The sequence below is a fragment of the Peromyscus californicus genome, unplaced genomic scaffold (genome assembly GCF_007827085.1).
Source record: "Peromyscus californicus insignis strain IS unplaced genomic scaffold, ASM782708v3 Scaffold_6__1_contigs__length_162567912, whole genome shotgun sequence".
Classification (NCBI taxonomy): Eukaryota; Metazoa; Chordata; class Mammalia; order Rodentia; family Cricetidae; genus Peromyscus; species Peromyscus californicus.
In genome coordinates, this window is record NW_026294584.1 from 99,790,591 (window position 1) to 99,806,539 (window position 15,949).

General features: G+C 41.2%; 1 protein-coding gene across 3 annotated transcripts in view; it reads left to right on the forward strand.

Moving 5' to 3' along the window:
* Positions 1 to 15,949, forward strand: part of Exoc6b (exocyst complex component 6B) — a 519,570-nt gene that overhangs the window by 394,399 nt on the left and 109,222 nt on the right. For 2 of the 3 annotated variants that reach the window (XM_052721826.1, XM_052721827.1), the window contains one exon: positions 11,151 to 11,224. In XM_052721826.1, coding sequence (XP_052577786.1) covers positions 11,151 to 11,224 — 74 coding nt within the window. Of the gene's footprint in view, positions 1 to 11,150; positions 11,225 to 15,949 lie in introns of those variants that run through there. The other variant, XM_052721828.1, reaches the window with a different exon arrangement.

The window sequence follows — 15,949 nt, forward strand, 5'->3', positions numbered from 1 at the left end:
TATTTTTACAGTTTTGTACTCACTGACAGATTACTGAAGGTATAATAATAACATCTAATGGTTCAGTAACTTTTACACCAAATTTGAAGTGCTTTGCATACCAGTCTCAGGGTCTGAACTCACCTGCTCTATCTACCTTTGCTAGTGAGTTCCACATGGTTGTAGTCTTCATGCTGTTTGTTAGTGCTTCTTGTTTCTATTGAGCACTCCTCAACATTTTCCTTAGACAGATCTCATGTTGATGGACTCCTTCTGTCTCTGTGTGAGAATGTCTGTGCCTCCCTTTTATTTTTGAAGAACACCTTTGGGAGGTTTTGGACTCTTGATTGGTGAGGTTTGTTTGTTTGTTTGTTTTCTCTTTGAGCACAATGAGTTTATCACCCTACTTACTCTTGGCTTGTAAAGGTTTTGTTGAAAAAGTCCAATATGGCTACAGGCATTGCCTTTTGTGTGACCAGCCTCTCAAATCTGATCTTGCCCTTTTTTTATTTACATTTAAAAATTATTTCATATACATGGGTGTTTTACCTGCATGTACGTCTGTGTACTATGTGTATGCAATGCCTGTGGAGGACAGGAAAGGTCATCATATCCTCTGGAATGGAAGTTACAGACAGTGGTGAGCTGCCATGTAGGTTCTGGGTATAGAACTAGGTCCTCTGAAAGAGCAGCCAGTGCTTTTAACCACTGAGCCATCTCTTCAGTCTTTGACCTTGGCTTTTAATCCTCCTCTTGAGCTGGTCTAAGATACAGGGGTTTTGTTCCATGGTTTCTGGATACCCATATGCTTCCCAAGATTTAGGAGTTTTTGGACAGTATTTATTTAAGCTTTCTGACAATTTTCCCTTCTTCTTTGTGACTCTTATACTTTGCTCATTTTTCTTATTTTTTTTCTTTCTAGCCTTCTATCTGGCCAGTTTTAAATGTTTCACCTTCCTGTTTACTCCTGCAAATGATACTTTATTGAATTTTTCATTTCTGTCCTATTCTACAGTCTCCACCCTCTTATTTAGTTCTTTTTGGTTCCATGTTTTCAATTTCTTTATTAAATTTCTCATTTTCCTGGTGTATTGTTTTCCTAATTCTGTTTAATTTTCTATCTGTGTTTTCTGCCTCCCATTGAGCTTTTTAAAGATGATTGTTTTCTATTCTACTTTAGGCAGTTTGGAGACCTCCATTGTTTGGAGCAGTTATGAACAATGTTTTTGTTTCCTTTGATAGTGTGCATCTGTCTCTTTTGTTATCTGGGTAGCTCTGTATTGATATCTGTACTTGAAGGAGCATAGTTTACTTTTGGTCTCTACAGACTTTTTCAGACAGATAAGTCTTTCTGTTTGTGCTACTATAACAATATACCTGAGACTGGTAACTTACAAAAAAAAGAAATTTATTTTTCTCAGTTTTGGAGTCTGAGAAGTCCAGGATTGAGAGAGCAGCGGGGTGGGTTGTCTGGTGGGGCTACCCTCTGCTTTGGAGGGGGCACCCTTCTGCATGCTCTGGAGGGAGGAATCCTGTCCTCATGTTGAAGAAAGCAGGACAATTTCTCAGGCTCTTTTGCAAGTGTACCTAATCTCGTTCATAAGGGCATAATATGACTCAGCAGTTACCCTTTATTTATTTCTTTAGACTCAGGGGATTGAGTTCAGGGCCTTGTGGGTACTAAGTATACACTCTTCAATGAGCTACTCTCCATCATTTCAGTCATTTGTTGGAAAGTCACACCTCTACATACCATAGTATGGGGGAGGAACCTTCAGCTTCTGTTTTTGTGGGAGAAGAAGGCATGCAGCTAGGGAAGTGATTAAGTGGGCTGGAGCTGGCTGCATAGTTCACATTGGACCGGGGTGGCCTTAACTGATATGTTTCAGAGTCCAGGTAGCAAGCCTATCCTAGGTGTGTTGATGGCTCCTCCTAAGTTAATGACTGAGTCTCTGAGTTGTCAATCCTAGCCTCTGACTGTGACCCAGCCACAAACTTGCTTCAGGGTCCCCCTCCACCACCAAAGTCTTTAACTGACCACGGCTTCTTCTGGTTGTGTTTGTAGTTGGGACTGATCTTTACCAGTAGCTAAGAGGGTCTGCTCTCCTTGCCAGAGCTTCTACAGGGTCTGCTGTAGTACTGTGCTCACCATGCCTGCCCCACATTCTATATCACTGTTTCCCATCCTACACTCCCAAACTCCCCATTTCTCTGTGGGCTGAATTTTGAGTATGACTGCTTCGGGCCATTAATGAGAAGACTAGAGTTAACTGTCAGGTGTGGCTCTAGAACCACACACAAGGATAAGATCAGCAGTCGCATCACCCAAGACATACATGGTTGTATGAACCATGTTCCTCTGGTTCATGTTTTGGCAGGAGAATCTATTCCAAAGTCTAGATGGTCTGTAGTCACATCCATAGGAGTTTGGGGCTATTTCTAGGTCTAGAGCTAGAAACAATGCTGGTAAATTTGTCTTTGACACACAGTCCTGTCCTCTTAGTGGACCCTGCTCGTTTGTGGGCTCTCCCAGGCCTTTACCACATACCTTGTGAATCCCAGTTCTCTCACAGAAGCACTTTTATCCATAGATGGCTGTGTACTTACTGTGTGGATACAAGTGAAAAATTACCTATCTCACCATCGTCAGGTTGATGGTTTTCTTTATGAGGTATCTATTCTGTGTATGACTGTATCCAGTATTACTACTACTATTGAGTTAATGCTTTAGTACATGTTTAAATATAAGATATGGTTTTTAGACATTTTATTTAAGTCTTTCCTTTGTGTTGTTTTCTATTCATTAATTCCCAGTGTGGTAAAACACATACATGTACACATTTCAGGTGTACAATATTGCGTTAGTTACTGTGAGCACAGTGGTCTTATCCCACGCACCCTTAAAGTGAGAGATCTAATGAGCCAAGTCTCTGGGAGCCTTCTCCTTCCTTTTTCCCCCTCCTTTTGTTTTTTCTTGACATGATTCTTCCATGGAGCTCCCTTTACGTTCTGGCCCCCTTCCTTCTGACCAACAGGACCTAGAGTGGATTCCACGGGGAGTCCATCAGCTCTTCTGCAATTAGCCTCCTGGAGCCACCTTGAAGTGATGCAAGCGGGCCGGGCTTCCCCAGAGTCATCCTCTAGTCTAACACTCCCCTTATCTACTGCTCCAGGGAACCAGATACCAGGAAACCATTATGTTAATGTAGCAACAACAGCTTCTATTTTTTTCAATCCCCAAAAAACACTTGTGACCTGACATGATCTTAAGATGCAAACAAGCATCAACACACTTTATTCTGTGTGGTGCTGAGAATCTTATTAGCACTGGCCTAAATCATAATCCTTAAGCCAGTCATGCAAGAAGGTTTTTGCCTGTTGTCTGAGCTTGATGCTCCCTGGAACAGTAGTGTGCTGATGCAGCCTAGAGAGGCCTTTCTGTAGTTTGTCTTTTAACTTCCCTCTTGTCCAAACAAATTCGATTCTCTTCTCATAGTTTCTGTTCCATTCATTTGTTGGATGCTATTGATTTTGATTTTTAGAAATGCATTGTTCCCATTGCTCATCATGATGGGGAAACCTACAGAGAAAACCAAACCAAACTAGTGGGAACTCATGAAATTTAGATCAACAGCTGTGGAGCCTGCATGGGACTGGACTAGGCCCTCTGAACAAGTGAGACAGTTGTGTAGCATGATCTGCTTAAGGGAACCCCTGACAGTAGGATCGGGATCCATTCCTGGTGCATGAGCTGGCTTTTTGGAGCCCACTACCTATGGTGGGACACCTTGCACAGCCTTGATGCAGGGGGAGGGGCTTGGACCTGTCTCTACTGAATGTACCAGGCTCTGCTGACTCCCCATGGGAGGCCTTACCCTCTTGTAGGAGGGAATGGAGGGCGAGTTGGGGGAAGCCTGGAGGGGCGGGACAAGGAAGAAAGGGATCTGTGATTGATATGTAAAATGAATTAAAAATTTCTTAATGCCGGGTGGTGGTGGCACATGCCTTTAATCCCAGCACTCGGGAGGCAGAGGCAGTGGGATCTGTGAATTTGAGGCCAGCCTGGACTACAGAATGAGTTCCAGGAAAGGTGCCAAAGCTACACAGAGAAACCCTGTCTCAAAAAAAAAAAAAAAAATCTTAATAAAATAAAAATAAAAACTGTTCTTGTTTTATGGACAGTATGTGAAGAATCAGTTTTATGTTGAGTTTTCCAGACTTGCTTTAGATCAATTTCTGAATATCCTGTCTAGCTTTTTTAGCTTTACCCACATTTGTGTACACACACACAGGAGAAGAAAGCATGCCACTAGGGAACTGATTGAGTGGGCTGGAGCTGGCTATGTGGTTCACAGTGGGGTTCACAGCTAGGGGCTTGGATCCTTGTGGTCACCAGGTGGGCTTATTTAATAACACTCTTTTCAGAGACAATGAGAAAGTGGAAAGAGGCACTGAGGAAGGAGGCAGGGCAAAAGGACACATGAGACATGAAAGCAGAATGGAGACTAGGGGGAAGTTACAGGGGGAAATAGGCAAACAGGGAGGAGTGTCACTAAGGCACCCTTGGTTTGGGATTGTTGTGATGGTATCTAATACCTCATATGCTGATTTAAAATAAGTTTACAAAGGAAGTACATGGTAGATATTACTCATCTATAAAATGATGCATCATTTTTTAATACTGGTAAGCCTGAAAGAACTCCAGTATCCTAAAATGTACCAGGATCACTTAAAATGAGCCCAGTTCCACATTTTGTACCATGGTGTTGGCAATGGGATGAGGGGGAAAAATGGATTTTCTTTAATGATCTGTTTATAAATAGAGATTACAGACTGCTGTTGTTTTGACTTCTTAAATTCCTTCTAACTCTAATTCTATTGCTTCATTTGAATTTCATTTTCTGTGGGGATTTTGTGTGTAGCTGTGCATATTTACTCATGTGCATATCCCTATTGAAGTCAGCAGTCAACTGTGGGTACTACCCCCCTTGTTTATTTAGGCCAGGTCTTTCCTTAGGTACTGTCCCCCTTGTTTATTTAGGCCAGGTCTTTCCTTAGGTACTGTCCCCTTGTTATTTAGGCCAGGTCTTTCTTTGGCCTGTGTTATTTGGTAATTTTGGGGTATCCCCTTGTAGTCACCAGATGTGATATCAGGGAAATTAGATTACCTCTCATTAATAAAAGAATTTAAGAATGGAAAAACCCTATCTCCATGATGTCTCCCTCTATCAAGGTATCTCTTTCATTGCTCTTCCACTCCATCCCTGTTCCAGCTTGACCATCCCATTCCCTTATGTTCTCATCCCCCTTCCCCTACCCTCTATTGCCTCCCCTCACCCCCCAGTTTACTTATGGAGATCTCATCTATTTCCCTTTCCTAGGGCAATCTAATACCTGTGGAGCCTTCATGGGACTAGACTAGGCCCTCTGAATAAGTGAGACAGTTGTGTAGCATGATCTGCTTAAGGTTGCCCCCTGGCAGTAGGATCAGGATTCATCCCTGGTGCATGAGCTGGCTTTTTGGAGGCCATTACCTATGGTGGGACACCTTGCACAGCCTTGATGCAGGGGGAGGGACTTGGACTTGCCTCAACTCAATGTACTAGGCTCTGCTGACTCCACATGGGAGACCTTACCTTTTCGGAGGAGGGAATAGGGGATATGTTAGAGGGAAAGGCTGGTGGGGCGGGAGGGAAGAGAGGGGGATCTGTGGTTGGTATGTAAAATGAATAAAATTTTCTTAATAAAAAAAATGGAAAAATCCCAGGCCAGTAAGCTGTGAGTCTTGGCACCTGCTCAGAGGAGGACAGTGAAGAAGAGATGGGCAACAAAAAAGGCCTTGCCATTGAGTGAAGCCTGCCTGCATGTCAGCCACATAAAGGGGGAGAACTTTAGAGAAAGAGCAAAGCCCAAAGCTCTAGAGAGAGCATGCTTAAAAAAAATGGAAAAGGAAAAATAGTTTTCTGAATATTTCAGAATTTCAGCAAACTTACAAAGCCACATGACTGTGGCCCTGTAGGCTACTAGGGGTTGAAACCTGGCAAGGAAAGTACATCATCTCATTAAAGGATAATTATTCTGCCTATTTCTTTAGTAGAGTTTAAAGTGAGCCTGCCTTCCTGAGGGATGATCCTTAACCCTGCTCAACTGGAATGTGAGGTGTCCACCCTAGCCAGAGATTTCATCCTCTCGGCAAGAAGGAAATAGTTTTCCCTCGAGGAGCCTTTACTGCTGCCCTATCACCTGGAACTTAACAATAGACACGCCAAGCCTCAGGGATCCAACTCCCAGCTCCTGGATTACAAGAATGCACCATCATACCTAGCTTTTTTGTTTGTTTTCTTTTCACCTGGCTTGTGCGATCAAACTCAGATCCTCATGTTTATAAGGCAAGCACTTTATTTACCTACTGCGTCTTCAGTATTCACCACACTTTATACTGAAGTATTTTTTTCTTCAGCCCATTGGGAATATACCAGATAAAATTTGAAACATTTGTTTTCTTCTCCCACGAAGTAATGGACTTTATTAGTGTTAACGTCAACCTGAAAAGAAACCTAGAAAAAAAAATGAAATTAGTGAAACTTCTTTCTTTTACCCTTTGGTAACTTTATTAGACCTGAATATTATTTGAGTTTAAATTTATAGGATATTTTGAAAATTAAGATTTCTTAAAATGATGACCAAATCTCAAAGAGTTGTGCCTTAAGAATGTCAGAGGTTATTGGATAGTGTGATTTTTTTTTTCTCCCAGGAATCTTCTCTGCCTATGTGCCTTCTTTGCTGTAACTTTGTGAGCCACCTTTTAGCATCTCCTACACAGCCTTCAATTAGTTAGCAGTTTCCTCATTGAAACATTTTTTTGAATTTCCTAATTGAATCTCAGAGTCAGGACATGATACCATATTACAGTCAGTGAGTCCCTCTTGACAGTCCAGCGCAGAGAGAGTGTACTCCATGGAATGCGCTGATGCTGCTTACAACTAGTATAAGTTACCTTGCAAGCAAATGCCAATTCACCAGAGTTTCCTAAGCAGCAGAAACTAATGAAAGGGAGGATTTGGTTTTGTGTGAAATGAAGCAGGCTTTTTGATGTTCTGGATGGTGCTGAGGCTGCCCTGCAGAACTCCAGGCTGTGGACACTTTCATGCTGACATGGGTCACTGAGAGACTGAAAACCTATTGTCCAGAAACAAGGACTAGTCCATGGTTGTGTCTGCTGCTTCCATTTGGCTGTGATTCATGATGTCAGAAGTCCATGGCTCTAGGGGCCTTACGTTACATATGAGACTGGCTTGTCCACACATCAGCTTTCCTTCTCACCTGTCAGGCAGTGTTTGAGACTTTGTGCATGTCAGCCTGTCCTGCTGTGTCTCTTATCACGAGAAAAAGTACTGCTGATCAGTGCTGTTTTATGTCACCATGCCTGCATTCTTGAAGTTCCTCTTCTTGGGTTATGAGAGTTTATAAAATACAAAGAAGAAATCACTCTCCTTTCTGTAGCAGCCTTGGGTAAAATTGTGAGGTACGTGCTTATTAACATAACTCCCATGTATATTATATTTTACATAGTCGAAATCAGGCTGTGCATGAATTCTTATTTTGTTCTTTAAAATAGTCACAGTTCTTACTAATTTTTCATGTATTTATAAGGTTCTTACTCTAGGAGGTCATATTTCTGAGACTATATTAAATCACAGTTACAGAAATTTTATTTTATGTCTTTAATTTTTTCTAATAATAAAAATAAAAATTTCTGTGTTGTGGTTAACAGACTAGTCATATTAACTCCCTTAAAACAAAATAATTAAGTATCTGCCTATAATTTTTCTTTTAAATAAATGTCTACTCACTGAATCATCCCTGGTTCAGCTGTTTCTTTTTGTGTTTTGTCATAGGCATAGGACAATGTTTCTTGACACTGGGTCACCAAACCTCAGTAAAAGAGAATTCAGTAAAAGCTATGACCTTTCCTTGTGAAGAAATGCATATTCACATACACATAAAAATAATTATAAGGATAATCAGTTATGATATGCTTGCCACTCTGCCAGCTGCTTTATATGTGTGACTTGGCTTAATCTTTATCACCGCATTATAAGAAATGATCTGCTATTCTAGTTTTTGATTTAATGATTTTGAAAGACATAAACAGGTTAAGTAATTTGTTGAACTCGGGACTTAGTAGGTGGAGAAGTGGAGCTCCAGTTCTGATTTTTATGACCCCAAGTACTGTCCCCTAAAGTCCCATTGTGCCTGTGATTTTAGAGAACTCATTAGTTTATAAGCCCGCAAATTGATACCTTACCTGTAACAACCCAGAGACTTTTGTTACCAGTTATGAGTCTGTGTGTCTAGTGAATCTTAATTTTTATATAACTTGTTTAACTGAAACATAATATTTTTAAATGTCTACTATTTTGAATAATTATTAAGCTTTGTGATAAGGTCTTTATCTCTAAGGAATGTACTATCTTCATGGGATTGTAAGTATTATAGAAATGTAGTTTAGTAACAGAGTACTTGTCTAGCATGCACAAGGCCTTAGGTATGATGTCCAGTACTGAAAAAAAGAATTATATATGTGAAGCAAAGAGAAAAACTACAAATATGAAGTTGAATTTATAGTAATTAGACATTTCCATAAGTGATTTGTGGAGATTAATCTCTTCATTTTGTTGTACCTGGCATAATTACCATTATCTGGTTCTCTTTATAAAAAGGTAAATCAAAGGTTACCATGTCTTTTGTGAACCTGAGGATTTGATATGTCATAAAAATCAGGTTGGTACAGTGACTGAGAGTTCAGCATATAGCACATCCAGACTCCTGAGTTGATTGATCTATCAGCCAGGGAGCATATTCAGTGAGGAGTGGCATGAATGCAGACGTAGCTCCCAAGCCTCCCACTGGTATACATGGGGAATTCTGTTGAGCTGGACATAGATAGAACAACAGAACATCTCAATAGCAATAGCTGAGCATTTTCACTCAACCAGGGCTCCTCCTGATAGAGAGAACTTGAAATGCTTTAAATGAGGCAAAACTGGCTTGAATGATACAGGACTATTCGAGGTAATCTGTCAACCTTCGAAGAAGTGTATGCAAACTGAACACTGAACAAGTCTGTTGGGAAGAGAGGCTGTAACTATAATTCAAAGAACTTCTTTCAGCAAGAGCATCATGTGAGGCAGTTGTATGTTTGGGATGCACAGTTCCTGCACATCACATTACCAGATATGATTCTTTCTATTGCTTACTGCACATCACTGTTGATGTACAGCATATGCTGTGTCAAGCTTTTCATTAGCATGCTTATCACCAAATGTTTGCACAGTTTTAGAACTTTATTCTTTTGAAACTTAGGTTTCTTAGTCCTCCTTTGGATAATGGTGGTTTCTAAGTGGCATGTGAGTTTTCTTCTCAAAGCAAACTAACTTTACTAAGGCTGACTGTGTTTAGAGTTGATCTCTTTTCTTATGCATCCTTTTTATTTGAAATGTCTACAATAAGAGTATGTTATAGGTAGATATATAGCACATTTGCACTATATTTAGATGTGTTGATTTATAATCCTTTCATATAATGTTCCCTTGTCTCTACAGTCTAAGTTATTGGCATTTTTTTAAAACTGAGACAAAGATTTTTTTTTTTTTTTTTTTTTTTTTTTTTGGTTTTTCGAGACAGGGTTTCTCTGTGTAGCTTTGCGCCTTTCCTGGAACTCACTTGGTAGCCCAGGCTGGCCTCGAACTCACAGCGATCCGCCTGGCTCTGCCTCCCGAGTGCTGGGATTAAAGGCGTGCGCCACCACCGCCCGGCTACAAAGATTTTTTTTTTTATAAATCTGTTTTGGTTTCAAAATGACTGGAAAGGGAGGGACATAAGCAAGCGAGCAGCAATTTTTCATACATCATCTTTTGAATTTATCTTGTGTAGAAAGTCATCCACTTTTCTAGCTAGATAGGAAAAAGAAAATGAAAAATATTATACCAGTTCTATGGGTTCTTAAATTTCAACTTGGGGAATATGCATTTGAAAGGAAAACACCTCTTTCAATGTGTTTTTTTTTAAGTACCTGAACTGCTTTTAATGTAATTAGTAGATAGATATAAAATGTCCATCATGCTTTGACTTTACAAGAAGAATTGAAGATATAGTAACTATCAGATTTTGACTGTGCTATGTGCTTGTCAGTGTGGAGGGAACTTCAGACCTTTTGATTTCCTAATGAGCAGAGCTCAGAGACAATAAAACTTGACATTCTAGTACTAGCATTTGTCCCTGTAGCCCTGTGTTATTTCTTTCTTGTTAATGACATAGAGGCCAAAATTATAATGGATCATGGTCTCAAGGTGCTACTGTAACTGCAAATAGCATCCATGTGGGCCTCTTAAGCCTGGGAGGAGACAGGTGGAGGGAAGAGAAGATGGAATTTGTAAAGTAGCATGAAAATGAAGTCACAGGCAAAGCCTACAGTAGAAGGACAAGCGTATGCAAATGTCCCTTAACATTTGCGGTAAGCTTCATCCAGGTGGGCATCTTCGTATCTGCCAGTACTTCTCTGCTTTTTTAAGCCATACTCTGATCAGGGCAGCAGCTGCTGCTGCTGCTGCTAGTGGTATGCATGCGTGTGTGTTGTGTAGGAGGTTGGCACTCATGAGATAATACAAATAATCAGTGAGGGAATAATTAATGATGTGGCAGGGAATATTTTTGATAAATGCTTAGGGAATGAGGTGACAAGCGTGAAATTAGAAAATTCCTTCAGCGATCTGAAATATAAATAGCTTTCGGAACTGAAAAGAGTTTCTCAGCTGAAGATTTTATTGTGTTGAGAGGAAAAACTTTTTTCTTTTCCCCCCTCCCTTCCTCCTTTGCAAGTTGTTTGTCCATTCACAAAACAAATACTCTGAAGCCCAGCGCGGCTCATGGGAATAAATTTCAGGTCGAATTAGTACAGTTTCCTTGCTGTCAGGATGCTGGAATTAATGGTGTTTTGATGACACGAATTTTGAAGGGCCAACAAAGAAGCTGAAGGGAGAGAGACATGACTCCTTAGAAGCTCAGTCCTCCTCTCCCCCAGCCTCTCTTGTCTTCCCTGTCATCCGTCTGCCAATCTCCCTGTCCATGGTTAGTTAAAGGCGCTTTTTATCCTCTTTTCTTTCCCACAGAGTTTGCCAGATCCGGCCCGGTGCCTGGGTTCCAGGAGGACACGCTGCAGTTGGCCTTCATCGACTTGAGACAAGTAAGTCTTTGTGTTTTTGTTTTTTGTTTTTCTTTTAAGATGTGTGACTGAAGACCATCAGGTCTTAAGGAAAAGGGGAGGGGAGGGGCTTTGGCATTGGTGATTCACACTGAAGACCTAAGGGCTTTTCCCTGTGTTTGAGGCCACCTCTTTTATTTAGCTATCTGAGATCCTTAGCTATGGTGGAGTAAAGGTTTTGTGGTAGAAGGGAAGGCAGGGGGTGGGAAGAGGGATCCACACAGTAGAGGGACTCAAGTGACCCTCAAGTGATGTGATCCATTGTGTAGCCATTGACTTTTGCAGACACAGCGAAAAGATGACTCGTCAAACCCATGCTAAGCAGGTGCACTGATGCAGAGACTGCCCGCCTGGAGAACTTTGTGTGTGGATAATGTGGCCAGCAGTGTCGAAGTAAAATGAAATGTTTTCCTTTCTAGGTTGTTAGTCCAGTTTGTTGACTTTTTCCTGCTGCCTCATACCTTCTATTGCTTCCTGTGTAAAATGTGGTCAGCCGTCAGCAACAGAGTAGCAGTGTTTAAAGATGGTTGGCAATGGTTCTGACCAGTCATGCTAACCTAATGAGAAGTCCTGTTACTGTATCATGATAAAGGCTGGTACTTAGGTGTACCTGAGCTTTGGAAAGCCCACAAGATAGAAAGGCCACCCATAGGGCTGTTCTTGCAGACTGGAAAGGGTGGGTTGGTAGGCCCTGGTGTTTGGGGTATAGAGAACAAGATAGGTGGGGGCCAAAAGGGAGAGCTGTAACTGTGCTCTGTCATCTCTTCACTCTGAAGATGGATGGGGTTGGATAGAAAGTGCGAATGAAGTAAGCATCAATGACTGATGCTTCTCTCCTATTAAAACAATCTTTTTTTTTTGTCTGTTTGAGAAGGGGGGGCTGGCTTTGTTTCTCCTGCCATAATGATGCAGTGCCTCTTGTTTTCAGAGCTGACATAGTTTGCATTCTGAAAACTTGTAGATGCCCAGAGTGTTTCTTAAAGCTGTAGGACTCCTTGTCTGGGTTACCTCCTTACCACTGTGACTGGATGCCTGCCGGAATAGCTTTTAACCCATAATGGATGGCCTGAGCTAGCCCTGGACCCTTGTGGATGGGCAGTGTAATCTGTCATCGATGACAATTCCGGAAAGCCCTGTTCAGCAGAATCATGTGTCTATAGACCCGCCAAGGTTTGAGGATTCAGACCACGTCCCAGAAACGTGTGTCAACTTAATATTTGGGGGCTGGGTTGGGGGTTCTTTTTTTCATAATGCTTTCCTAGCATTGTCAGAAATGGAGCTGTCTCCCTCCACACTAAACACCTTCCACCTGTAGATTTGAAGTGCCCAAGTTTTAGCCTTTGATCTAAGATGGAAAGATTGAGATTTTGCTTTAGAGTTCAGTGGGGATCCATTCCCTCCCTCTCCAATTTGTTCCCTGAAACCTCTAAGCCAGTTCACGCTTCTTGGAAAACAGAAGGTGATTTTCATTGGAAGAACACATCCAAAAAAAAGTCTTTCTTTTTTCACTGTTGATGCAAAGGAAATGTCATTCTCACTAGTTTGTGGGTTTGGCACCTATGGAAAGCAACTAGTATTCACAGAAAATGTGATCCGAGGGTTATATGGGAAAGCACATGCAGGGTGAGGTGGGACTTAGCCAGGGGTGAGTGCTCAAGTACTTGTGAGCTCCAAGTGAGCAGTGGCAGTATGAATGCTGAAGTTCCTGTTTGTGCTGCAGTCCCCCTCCCTGAGTTTCGTTTATGGTGTTTAATTGATAAAGCCCAACTACAAAATTTTACTGATACTGACAGACTCTGTCTCTTCCTATTCAATGTGTCATCTAAATTCTACTTACACCTTTCTCTGTTATAGCAGTTGGAAAGGGATAATTTCCAACCTAGATGATTTGAACAACGTCCTTAGTTTAAGGCTGTGTTAGCAGATAGGCTGACATACTGCAAAATGATCATTTCACATCCTGCTCTGAAAACAGCTCTTTTCATTCATATAGGCCATTCTCAGATGTTCAAACTACAAGGAGAATTCCTCTTTGTATGTTACTGTAGGAGACTTAACATCACATGAGATGTGGTTAGGTGTCCTGTTGTTTGAACACAATCAATCCTAAAGCAGAATTTAAATTGGGGGGTGGAGGCTAGTCTTAAAATTGTACAATAAGAACTTGGCATGTTCCTTCCGTTTTTGCAGAACACCCAACCCAGAGTGTGTGTTGTGTCTTCCTTGGGGAGACCTGTAGCATGAATCTTAAATGGTCTTATTAATAAGAGCAAACCTGAGGCCAGGTATTGGGGTGAATACTGGAAGATCAGAGAGACAGAACAAGCCACAGCTAACCTCACCTGGCCAACTTCTCAGCTGATCTTGTTTCCTCAGACTGGAAGCCTCTGTGTCCTCATATCTGAATGGCTCTCAGATGAACTGCTGCTAGAAGCCTGAAAGCTTATCCAGCCAAATGCTTCTAGTTTCTGGCCCTCACGCCTTATATATTTTTCCTTTCTACCATCACTCCCTGGGATTAAAGGCATGAGTCACCATGCTTGGCTGTATCCTTGAACACATGGATTTCTGCCTCTAGAGTGCTAGGATTAAAGGCGTGTGCTACCACTGCCTATCCTCATGTTTAATATCGTGGCTGTTCTGTCTCTGACCCCAGATAAGTTTATTAGGGTGCACAATATTTTGGGGACACAATACCACCACAGAGACCTCTGCCCAAAGCCACAAGTTCACCTTCAGGCAGTCTTATTATCATGAAGATAGCCATTCAGTGATAGCCCTTTGAATCTATCAGGTTCATTGTCTGCTGTTTTAGAAGTGGTGGCTTTGGCTTTCTGTTCATTGTGCTGCCAGGTGTCCCCTCACCTGATCCCCTCTCCTTTCTCCTGGCCCGTAGGTGGTGGTTTCATGGACTAAACCTGGAGGTAGGGCTTTCCCTAACTCTGTTCTTCTTTCCAATGTGTCAGCTCACAGATTCTAGTGTTCTCACAGCTGTCTAAACCTTTTTAGGTTCTGATTTCCTTAGTCAGCTTATTAACAGATTTTAATCATTAGGCTTTTACAAATTAGAGATCAACACAGTAAATGAAATTAGCAGGGACTAGGGCAGTGGCTCAGCAAGTTAATCATTTGCCATGAAACCTGCTTGAGTTTGCTTCCTGAAACCCATATAAAGGTAGGACAGAACTGACTTGACTTCACAAAGTTATTCTCTGACCTCCATGGTGGTAAGTGCACACCCACTACTTACACACACACACACTAATAATAGTCAGAAAAAATTAAAAATGGTAATGGAAACACCAGAAGTGAAAATTAAAGCAAATGTTGTGTGACCTTTCCTGATCGACTATGTGTTTACCCAAGATAAAACACTCACAACAGCCCCCCCCCCCCAGCAACAAAACAAAACAATTCCACCCAGGTCTAGCTGGAGTTACAGGAGAAGAATGAATAAGGGGTTGTTAATAGGGACCATGGTCAGTTTACAGCAGCTAAGCCAAGTTGCCCTGGCCCAGCAATCATTAAGTGCTTAAATACCTTCAGAGAGACTCATAAGCCCTCCTCCACTTCCAGGAGGAATGTATGTGGGTCCAGTCTTGTGAGGGTTGCCTGTAGACAGTCACAGGTGCTATGATTTCAAGATGGCAATAGCCATGTCAGGCAACAGCTGTGCCTGGCCCAAGCAGAATTCCATAAAAGGCAAAATGTAGGGTGCATGCCCATGTGAGAAGGGGTCTGTCCTGGTGTGCTTTAGGGTGCATGCTCTCCCACTGCCATTCAGATACTGACTGTTTGCGTCTCTGGTTTCTAATGTGCATCATGCTGATCATGTGCTCATGTTCTCTTGTATTAGACTTTCAGATTTTCAGATACAATTAGGTGAATGATAATTTCAAACATATTCAAAACATAAATATTGGTGGAAAAGTCTCTGTATAGTCTATAATGGCAGAGTGTCATTTAAAAGCTCTGCAGTTTCATTAGAAATAAAATTAGATGTGGATCATAAAGCTATTCATCCTTTTTTTTTTTTTTTTTGGTTTTTCGAGCCTGGGTTTCTCTGTGTAGCTTTGTGCCTTTCCTGGAACTCACTCTGTAGACCAGGCTGGCCTCGAACTCACAGAGATCTGCCTGGCTCTGCCTCCCGAGTGCTGGGATTAAAGTCGTGCGCCACCACCGCCCGGCTAATTTTTCTACTTCTTAAGGTAAAAAGTGAAATGACATTTTAAATATATATGCTTTCATGATATTTCAGAGTAAAAATACATTTGTTAAAGTTCTAGGATTAGAAAATCTGCTATTAATAATGAACTATACAGTACAAGTCGAAAGGTCTTTAGCATTTTATATTTATGTTATAAAAGTTCAATTTCAGTACAGTTTTCACTCAAAAATATGTGTATATTTATTTCAGCTTCCAAGCTTAGGTAATGTTAAACTTTGAAGACAAAACAAACCCTCATTTAATGAACTATTTTAGAGTGGTATCCACACTCCTAGAATTGGTGGCCTCTAGTTATTAATCTTTAGAAATTATAGAGGGCCAGCAGTAGATTCTTTACTTTTTAACATTTTTTGCCACGTGTTTTGTGGCAAAACATGAATTAAATATGCTGTTGAATACCAGCACTAGATTTTCATTTCAGTTCATTTTATCAAACTCTTAAATGCCTGCTGCACATACAGCTTAAGTGATACACAGCA